The 10,930-nt window shown below is 38.7% G+C and overlaps 1 protein-coding gene across 2 annotated transcripts in view; it reads left to right on the forward strand.

Moving 5' to 3' along the window:
* Positions 1-9,650, forward strand: part of LOC111149029 (inositol polyphosphate-4-phosphatase type II B) — a 372,027-nt gene extending 362,377 nt beyond the window's left edge. The window contains exon 23 of one of the 2 annotated variants that reach the window (XM_022505917.1): positions 8,030-9,650. In XM_022505917.1, the coding sequence (XP_022361625.1) occupies positions 8,030-8,162 (133 nt within the window). In that variant the 3' untranslated portion in view covers positions 8,163-9,650. Of the gene's footprint in view, positions 1-6,601; positions 6,777-8,029 lie in introns of those variants that run through there. The other variant, XM_022505916.1, reaches the window with a different exon arrangement.
* The last annotated feature ends 1,280 nt before the right edge of the window (positions 9,651-10,930 follow it).

The raw sequence follows: 10,930 nt of genomic DNA on the forward strand, positions 1-10,930 counted from the left end.
ATATATGGACTTTGATTTTTATTTGAGAGCTTAAGGGCCACCCCTGGAGTCAGGCCGCCTGCTCTACCTGGTCCCCAGCTCCACAAGGGAAGCTAGCTGGCTGTCGATTTACCTCGTGATTCCTGGTCTGGTGCTTATTTTGGGCATGTTAATTTTCTCTTAACTTGGGGATAAAAATTATCCCGAACTCCAGGAGAGTGGCGAACTAGAGCAGTGAGACAGTGGTTGTTTATATTTTTAAGTACCAAAGGAGCAAGTACACTCACAGAATGTTTTTTAGGGACTGGTTTCCTTTCTTCTGACTGTTATTCTGAAGCAATTAAAGCTAAGTCATCTTGTTTGGCATTCCTGTACAAAGAAAAACTAGTTAAGTTGCATGGGAAATAGAAAATGAATTATGGGTCTATATCTACATCTGTGTACTTATTTCTTTGTAGAATTTCCTTATTTATCTGCCCACTAAGGTACATAAGATGAAATGTGTTTTTGTTTTGTTTCTTTTAAAGAAATTTCTTTAAACAAATGTCATTCTTCATTTCGGTTCCTCCCCAGCCAGACTGATGGAAAGTCCATGCAGAAGCCTTCACTCTCCCCACACCAAACTTTGTCCTTTTGTCTTCTTCCCAATTAGTGCTCTCTGTCTTTATGTGTCTCTCTATCCCTTCCCTCTCCTTCTCCCTCTCCCTCTCTTTTCTCTCCCCACCCTCAAAGATCCTTTTCCCCCTCATTGGCCACCTCACATTTTCTCTGTCATGAGATTAAGGATCTGTCATGAGATTAAGGAAGGGTGGGTCTACTTAGTTCAAGCAGCTCTCACTTCCAGCATTGCTAAAATCCCTGGGACACATGCTTTAGTTTACAGCCTAAAATGTAAGAGAACACAAAATAATACCTCAAAAATGATTTTACTACTGTCTTGCATACATGTAAATACAGCGATCACATTGCATATTAGTCTTGTCTTATCCAAATAAAATTAACCTTAAAAAGCTTATGCTTTTTTCTTTAGTCCTTTAATCATTTATGATATTTCTTACTGGATCTCATCCAAATAGTCTTCTTTCTAAAATTCTAAGATCAAAACTGGAATCAGTTCTCTGATAATCATCTGATGGAAGCAATTATACTTTCTACTCATTATGTCCCCCTCCTTTCTTTTTTTTCTTTATGAACCTCTGAGTGGCTCAGTCAGTTAAAGCATCCAACTTTTGATTTCAGCTCACGTCTTGATCTCAGGGTCAAGAGTTCGAGCCCCCCCAAATTAATATAAAGCATATTTAGACTTGATACCAAGGCACTTTCCTGTCTTTTCTTGAGTTGTTTTTCTGGACATATGTACTTTCTGTCTCTTCAAAGCAATGTTTAGATACTCTCTGAAAGTGTCACTCTGTGGAGCCTTGCTTCTTCTCTGATAAGAGGCTATTCCTATTTTCTGGATACTTTATAAAACTAAAAGAGTGAAGTGGAAGAAGAGTACAAAAAGTGATACCAGGGAGAAATTAAATCAAAATAGTCAAATAAGTCACATTTTTAAAAAAATTCTGAAAATAGGTAAGAATGAGTAAGAACACCTTTAGAGACCGAACACAGCGTCAGCGTGCTTGGCGTTCTTTGGTTTTTGCTCCCTGCCTCAACTAGCTCTTATTGAACTGTCACCTATTATGTTAGTAGAAAAAAACATGCATCTCTAGAGTGCTGCCGTTATGTTTGAATAGAATCAAAGAATCACAGGAAGGTAGAGATGAAAGTAATTTTAGAAGTCACTTACTGTAATGTAATAACTAGAAAGAAATCACACCTGCCAGCTTCAGAGGGAGCAAGAAACCTTGTCCTTGAAGGAACCCAGTCATAAAGTGAGAGGAATATGATTTTTCCACTAGACAGACAGGGATAATAATCCCCCATCTGCCTCTTGAACAAGTTTTGTGACCCTTGTGGGCCCTTGGAGATAATAACACCGACCAGTTTGGCTGTTTGTAAGAAATAAACCAGGTAACGTCTAGAAAGCCGCCTTCACAGGGTAGGACATGATGCAAGGGAGATCTTTTTCTTTACTTCCAACAAACTCTCCTTGCTTCCCAAGGTAGCCCAGACTTTACACTAGAAAAACTGAGTCTCTGAAATCAACCTCTTAATTTTTTTCTCTTCTCTAAGCCAATGGAGCGCTTCTGATTCTCAACATCTTCCATCTTCGTCTTCTCTGATAAGCCGGGCTCCTCAGCTCACCATCATATCCTGGTTATTAGGCTCATATCCTCTCATTCATAGCAACTCCCCCTCCTCAAAACATGTCTTGTTTGGAAATGCATGCAGTGTCCTATGGGGAGGACTTCTGCTTCCTTTGGGGTTCTGTTTTGCTTAATACTGCTCTTTCTTTTATACCAAACTTGTCCAAGAAGACCAGAAACATTCTATGACCCGGACATTCAAAGGAGTGACAAGGTCTTACATCTTCTGAGTGATTTCTTCAATTAGGGGCTTTTCTTATAATATATTTTGAATTAGATTCTGAAAACCAGTTAGAATGAAGAAACCATCTTAAACGTGGCCAGTGATCCAGTGGCCACAAAGGCTAATCTTCTTTCTAGGCCACCAGAAATTATCCCACCTCTGACATTGTTTTATCAAAATTTTCCCTGTATTTAAATAGTTGTACAGTTTCTTAAAAGTCCTAGAAATATACTTCTGATATTCTAGTTTTAAATTAAATGTTTGGAAAGTTTTGGTAATTTGACATTTAAAAGTATTTTGAGTTTTAAATTTCAGGACCTTGATCTAAATTGACACAAGAAATCTTTCTCCCCTTATTTTATCAGACTACCATATAAGCAAGCTGCGAAGTAGGCTAACTACATTCTCAGGGTCCTTTCCCTGCAATTACTATTGTAAAGCATTGGCAAGGCCTTCAGATTTAGTTTCTCATCTGTAAAATGTGCTGTTCAACTTGAAGATTTTCTGAAGTCACTTTTACCCCCTGAGAATCTATGATTCTATGATTTCTGTACCCGTCTCAAAGAGTCCTACATTATATTCATTTTTACACAGATCAACAGGCTTAAAATCTGACGCAACCCAGCAATCCAGGGCCTGAAAGCTGGTGCTCTATTAAGATTGATGTATCAGATGATTGTGGAATCAAGTAAAGCTCTATAAAATATTGGCTTTAAAATCTTAGCTCATAATTTCAAGATGGTGTGCCCACAGCCCCCAACTTGGATATAATTAAATGTGAAGTGATCTCATTTTAGCACAGGAGGAAATCAGCTTTCTGGTCAGAGGAAATGTTTTTCAATTTAGTATTAATTGGGAATTTTCCTTTGGGGGAGTTGGAAGAGCTCTAACAGTTAAAGGAATAAAGTACCAAATAGCACAACTCTTCATGAATGATTACCCAGCAGGGGAAGACAGGAAGACTCTTGCTTTTGTTTTTAGCGATCTGGGTGGTTTGAGAGGGTACCTGCCTTGGGGGACATGTGATCCATCATACACCCTAGCCACCCACAGAAAAGAGGGAGAAAAACACGAATATCATCAAGTCATGCACATTGGGTTTTATTTAAAGAAATGTTTCCTCAGGTAGCAGTGATGTATTTAAAAGTGAGACATTTCTTTTTACTTGTTTTTAAGTGATGTCTTTGTCTGGTCTGTAAAGAAGAAAAAAATCATTTTCTATCCTGCAGATTCAGTAACTGCCCTTAAGTGACTGATCATGTCACATTTTCAGTGGTGGCAACATGGTAATTTTTTCCATGGCGATCTACCAATGATGGTTAAAATGAGCGACTCTAGTTGGTCAGGACACCTTGCAAGGCAGCCACTAATTAGTTGTTCTTCATAATCTGCTGGTGAGGAAATTCCTAATATCATTACTCAATATCAATACATACACATCCTTTGCAGTTTACCCTTGCAGAGTGCTTAAAAACTCATTTGTGGTTATGAGGAAATGACCATCTGTGCTATTCTTAGTAGAAAGAAGGAGACAGCCCCACTAGCACCCGTGACCACATTGCGACATCGTCCGGGGCCTCAAGCCTTACGTTCTGCGGCAGCCGCCCCCACCACGTGGCTTTTAATTCTAGCTGAATAATGGAATTATTATGTGTGAGGCCTTTTTTCATATATTATTCTAATCTCCAGAGAAGGAAGTCAGTAAACAATAAAGTAATTCAATTATAAAACTATCTTTCCAGAAACAAAACAAAAAACCAGAACCTTTTAATTTAGTAATTTTCACTTCTAAGGCAAATTCAGCAAACAGACTGGAAAACATGAAGTGTGCTCTGGCAGGTTTTTTTGTCTTGTTTTATTTTTGTTTTTGTTTTTAAATCTAGTACAAATTATTCCCCTGTATTTGGATTAAGGACTTCACAAAATCCTTTCAATTTACTTTTTGGCCAGTAGTGTACTCCTTAGCCAGACCCTATCTACAGGCAGTTCCAGAGGGAGAGAGTGTTTCTATACTATTATATTGATCGATCGTGGTTACTATTTAACCTAAATTTGTAATCAGAATATAATATTTATAATATGATTGATAGGTAGATAACAGAGAGGTAGGGTTGATCTAGGAGACTACACTTGTTTCCTAACAGGGAACACTGGAGAGGCAACAAGGTTTCAACAAAGTTAAGATTTGCTACAGATAACTTTCACCTTAAAACTGGACGGGAGTGGGGGGCGCCTGGGTGGCTCAGTGGGTTAAGCCTCTGCCTTCGGCTCAGGTCATGATCTCAGGGTCCTGGGATCGAGTCCCACATTGGGATCTCTGCTCAGCAGGGAGCCTGCTTCCCCCCCCCTTCTCTCTGCCTGCCTCTCAGTCTACTTGTGATCTCTCTCTGTCAAATAAATAAATAAAATCTTAAAAAAAAAAAAAAACTGGACGGGAGGGAATGGTAGTGATATCAGAGAAATAATATTAGGCAAGGAAGCTTTTCCTAATCACAAAAATACTACAAAAAAACCTACTACCTAGGAGCACCTGGGTGGCTCAGTCTTTAAGTGTCTGCCTTCAGCTCGGGTCATGATCTCAGCGTCCTGGAATCGAGCCCCACATCAGGCTCCCTGCTCAGCAGGAAGCCTGCTTCTTCCTCTTTCACTCTCCCTGCTTGTGTTCCCTCTCTCCCTGGGTCTTTCTCTGTCAGATAAATAGATAAAATATTTAAAAAATAAATAAAAATTAAATTAAATATAATAAAACCTACTGCCTATTTCCTACCTAATGTGCCATAGAATGCTGAACAGGCAACCAGGTCACTCATACGGTTGACAGTGGGAATTATGCAAGTCCAGAATAACTCTCCTCTTGCTCAATAAACCATGCCTCTTATTCAGAGATGCTGCTATTTAACATTGTCCCTGGCTCCAGAGTCCTTGGATCTTCCCAAAGAACAAGGAAACACCAGAGCACAGCACAACATGACTGAACGAATGCTTTAAACTAAGTCAGACAGATGCTCAAAGTAATTCTCACCGCTGCTGCCTGGGTGGCCAGTGACGCGGTGAAATGCCGCATCACGAGTGGCTGTGTCGGAGGTTTTCAGGGGCCGCACCTGGTTGAAGGGGGCCTGGAAGCTCGGGGGCTGGTGCGCACGGCACTCTTCCTGAGACTGAGTAACAACCAGTTTTCTGCCTCAGAACCTGGAGGAGCTCATCAAGATCAAACCACGCCTTGACATCTGAGATTGAAATTGACATCTGTGACTAAAATTCTGAAAATTCTGACAACTGATGAAATAGAACCTAGAATTTTTATTTTCGACTCACATGAGCATGGCAGATTTCAGACGTACCACAATGGCTGCCACTTTTTTAAGCCCAATTACCAACGACCGTTTTTCACGTGCACAGAAAATCTGTTCTTTTCCAAAGAGTCGCTCTGCAGATACGGATCTCTTTTCAGATCAGGAGTCCCTTGGAGATAGATTCGGCCTCATCTAAGTAAGATGAGCAGCAGAACACATAGTTCATGAGCCGAGCTAACAGGAGGGTGCTGAGTCGGGTTTTGTTCAATGAATCGTATGGCTGGCAAGGATGACATGTCGAGTGTTTCATTCATTTTAAACACCAAACCATTTCCATAGATCATTTTTATAACTGTAAATGCATTTTGTAGTATAGTGACAATAGATGGCGTGTTTCAAGGTGCCAGGAATGTCCGTTTGCTTCACTACATACTGTGTTTCTCATTTTGTTTTCCGAAGATGTATTTATCAGATTATTTTTTATGGGTTGATCCATATTTTAGTTTTATTCATGTAGTCTTAATGATTGGTGCTGTTATGCTTATGCGATCGACTCTTCCCAGTACATACACATTCAGCCCACGTGAATATCATCTTAGTGTCTCTCTGTTCCCTCTTGCACAAAAAGCAAAAGGAATCTCCTTATTTTTAATGCAGTTGTCAATGTAGTACAGGAAGAAAAAGATGCGCAGGATGCTTTTGGGGCTGTTTAGCATAAAAACTCCATCTGAAACAGCTGTGTTATGTAACATAATGTGTTGTATTTCAGGATATTTAAGGTTGAGTTTCTTTCCTGTGTGAATGCTATACTATTTTCTTTTCTCCCCTGACTCCCCCTCCCCACCCCTGTTTAACAGCAGACAAACCCAGGGAGCACTGAATGAATCCGATGATCCCGAAACAGGCTGTCTAACTGATAACAAGCCAACTTCTCGACACTTCTATCCTGTCGCCTTGCTGCTTGTCAGCTCACACCTGCTAGTTGTGTGGCTTATTCTAAGTCTTGCGTTACTATTAGCCAAATACCAATAAGTTTTATGTTGTATTCCTTTCTTTTCTACAAATGACAATGGACTTTAAATTACGGGGGGTGATGCTGTAATATTTCTACATTTTCAAATTCACAGAATTTAAAAAAAAAACCAAATGTTTGAATTGTGTTTTGTTTGTTTTTCCTAAAAATCTACAAAAAGAAATACTATGCATTAAGGGAATTATTTTGCTCTTTTGTTCATGGAAAAGTGTTTCCCACTGTTAACTAGCTCAAAAGAATTTTTAAATTACTGTCTTTGGAATAAGACAAAGAACAGAATCCTGAAAGCTTGAAGTTCTGCACCTCCCGTTTCTCTTCCCATTCAGTTTATCAAAAACAATTAAGAATGAATTGGCACAATGCGCTGAAACCCTGAGACAAGTTTTAGAGATGTGGGAGGTTCCAGACTTATTTCCACTGTGCTAATATCATTGTTGCCGTCCGCTGATAGAACCTTCTGTTTGATTCCTTAACCTGTGAGTTATGTTAGTTCTTGGCTTCAATTGACTCTTCACTGTCACGCAATTTTATGGAGAAAGTGGCTCTTTATGTTTTGTAATTAAATTAACCTGTTTGTAACTATTGTTTGGGTTAATTTGGCTCTCGGAGTACTTTTCTATTCTTTTTAACCAGGTCTTGTTCGTGTCCCACATGCCATTTTCAGCACCTGTGACTTTTGTACTGTCTGTGCACAAGCCCCCTTCCTTTATAAAGTGGAGACTTGGACCAGGCTGTTGGGAAAGCCATTCTTCTCTTCGTTGCACAGCTAAAATAATGAAGTAAAATAGAGATGAAATTTTCCTTTAAAAATCTATAGGGCCAGACTTAATCAATTAAATGCCTTATTCTTAGAACCTGCATCCTTAGGGCTACATGTAGATTTTAATGTGTTTTAAAGAGACTGAGAAGTTAATTTGTGGAAAAGTTATTTAAAAAAAAAAGGCAGATATATTTATGAGACTAAAGTGAAGCTGTATTGTGGAGCAAATTATATTTAAAGAGTTTATTAAACTTTAAATATCTGTTAAGAGCAAAGAGACTTGAATCATCTCTTTCCGAGGGCAATAACGGTATTGGGCCTGGCCTAGGATTTAACTTTGTAAGATGTATCATCATTTGTGGGGAAAAAAAAATGTAGAGTTGAATCTTTGTTATTTTTACTTGGACTGTTGCTGCAACTCTGCATTGAACAAATAAAGCATATTTATTTATTCTGTGTTTCATGAAGTTGTACTTTTTCCCCTTTCACCAGAGAAGGATGCCGCATAGAGAATGTACTGAAGAATGTCAAATGCAGGAAGTATGCTTTCAACATGCTACAGCTGATGGCTTTCCCCAAATACTACCGACCTCCAGAGGGGACTTATGGAAAAGCTGACACCTAACTTTACCAACATGCAAATAAACAGGAACACAAACACGCTTCAGTCGGATAATCTCCACCCTTTTAACTTTTTTACTGTCACGAATTTGTGGAGGGAGGTGATCAGGGATGTTTGCCCAGATCTAGGCATTATTTGAATTAGGTGTTAGCATATTACTCTGAAAGAAATCCATTTACAAAATCTCAAGTAACATTGTGATTCTAGTTCTTGGTCTCAATGCATTGCCCCTCGCTGGCTGAGATCAGCTCAGGACGGGGACATTTCATTCATGGAGTCCCTCAGCCAGAGGCATTCTGAGGAGATGTAGGCTGCCACAGAGGTAGGACAGGTGACTCAAAGAGGGGCTCTTGACCTCCAAAGCGAAGACAGGAGAGGGGAAAAGGGGAGGGAGACTCAGACATGTTATTCCACAGCTGTTCTTACGTGTAAACTTAGAGCCCATTTGTGGGACTTGGAAAATATTTTTCCAGTGAATGAAAATTCGGTAATGTCAACGCATGAACTTGACGGCAGAAGCGGGTTGCTGGTGTGCTTGTAAAGACTTGGGGCCTCTGGGCAAGATGAGACCAGTCCTCCCGCACAGGTAGATGACAGTGTTAGCAACACGGTGAGAGACTTTTCCACAACATGCTATCTTTTCAAAACTCTGATGAGAGTCATGTGACCCCATTACAGAAGTGGTGATAGAAAAAGTTGAATAGTTTAGTAGAAAAAACATGACGAGGAACAGCTACTGCAAGGAAATGAAAGATGATCAGCCTGCTGATGTCAAATGTGAAAATCCCCATCAGCCTGAACTTTATGTAGCCAAGTTCATAAGAGTCAATAAACTATCTTTGTGATGTTTCCCAATAGTCCTCTTGTTACAGAATATAGATGGTGGAAGTGTGCGTGTCTGGCATAGATGACTATATGTGAATAAACATTTTAAGACCTATGCAGCCATAACTAATGATAAACTCAAACAATTATTTCTGGTAACCTGAATTTGGAATTTATTCTCCGGAAAATTGCACCATAGGTTTTCCAAAATTCCAAATTAGAAATTGCTTTGGAGATCATCTTGTATAAGGCCCATGTAACTGGGTAAATTAAAGCACCAGGAAGGGATGCACCCCAGTCATCCAGCTAGATAATTTTAGAACCATGATTACAATCTCTTCTTACCTTCCTGGCCTGTGGATTGTCTATTCTCCAAATTGCCATGCTAAAAATATACATGAAAATTGTGGGAGAATGCTAGTTAGTTAAATAGAATTTGGCATTTATTGCCAGAATTGAGCCTTGGAGTATAATGATCTGAATAAATGAAACCTGTTTTCTCCAGACGTTAAGAGTTTATTCTTTTTCCTCACTCATTGGAAGAGTATGCTATCCAGAGCATAAATCTCCCCTTGGAAATGCTGGAGGGCTGTTACATAGACCTCTCCTGGCTGTGCCCACATTCAGTGGGTGATATTATGGGTTTTTTTCATAGCTAGTGTGACAGCTTCTTGGCTAAGATGTCTGTTGAACTAAGGACTCCAAACAGATCTATAGGTTCATGTTGGGTTTTTCAGATTACTATAAATTTTTGATAACTATTTGGTGCCTTTCATACTAGAATTTTCAATCCATTATTTTAGCTAGTGACTTGTGGGCATTGTATTTGAGGTCATCTACAAATAGTTTCCAGGTTTTTCAATAAAAAGATGCTGTGTACTATGGATCTATTTACAGACCAAGTTTCTTGGTGTTCTCCCTTATGCTTCATTCTCCATTTCAGTGATTAAATATAATTTTTGAATTGGTCAATTTTATTTGAAAATGCTAGGATTTGGGTTATTTCCATGATCCCATTGGATTTAAATAAAGAGGTTGGGATGACAGAGGTTTCCTTGAGTAACAATGAAGCCTCGTTCAGTATATCAAAGAGTGGTCTGTGTTCCAAGAGACCTTAAATGAAAATGTATCATCTTGTAAATACTCTTATAAAGTCATTTTTGTTTGTATTTTTAAAAATGAGAACTCTTGACTCAGATACAGAAAAAAATATTTATTAAATAAAAAAATCAATAAGTAGGGTCTTCTATTTGGGGAAGATATCCCAAAGATATATTTTCTTTCTTTTTTAGTAAGTTCTGGTAGAGAAGTCTCAAAAGCTGGAGATTACTGCAATACAAATCCATAGAAGTTTCCTTTAATTATTAGCAGAGTCATCTGTCTTTCCCTTTATAAAGCCTGTATCTGTGCATACTGTTAAAAGTGGATTTAACCAAGAAAATTCATGTTTCATACCAACAGCAATACTGCTCCCTTCCTCAGAGCTATTCCAAGTACCATTGGAAATCCACCTCACTATTTCTTAACTTTTTGCAGTTTCCTAGATCAAAGACCAAATGTTAGAAAGTTTTAAGATCTCCTTTGTAAAAACACAGCCTAGTCATGCTTTCCTCTCTCTCTTTTTATTTAAAATATACACGAGCAGACCTATTTCAAGAGATCAGATTGAGCCAGAAACTGAACCAAGAAAATGACATTTCCAAACAAGATAAAAAAAATTTTGGGCTAAAAATATGTTTCCCTCTAATGCGGTTATCAAATGCAGATATCAATTCTGTAGAGCTGTTTGCAGAGTTCTACAGAAAACATATTTAAAAACAAGGGAAGGCGAAATCTTGATTATGTATGACCCAGTGACAAAAGACCCAGAGCCTAAAAATGTTCCATGAAACAGCTCAACATTAAAGTTTCAAATATTTGATTGAAGCAGACCCACATTTGGATGC

The sequence above is a fragment of the Enhydra lutris genome, unplaced genomic scaffold (assembly GCF_002288905.1).
Source record: "Enhydra lutris kenyoni isolate GAN:26980312 unplaced genomic scaffold, ASM228890v2 scaffoldscaffold21, whole genome shotgun sequence".
NCBI classification, from domain to species: Eukaryota; Metazoa; Chordata; class Mammalia; order Carnivora; family Mustelidae; genus Enhydra; species Enhydra lutris.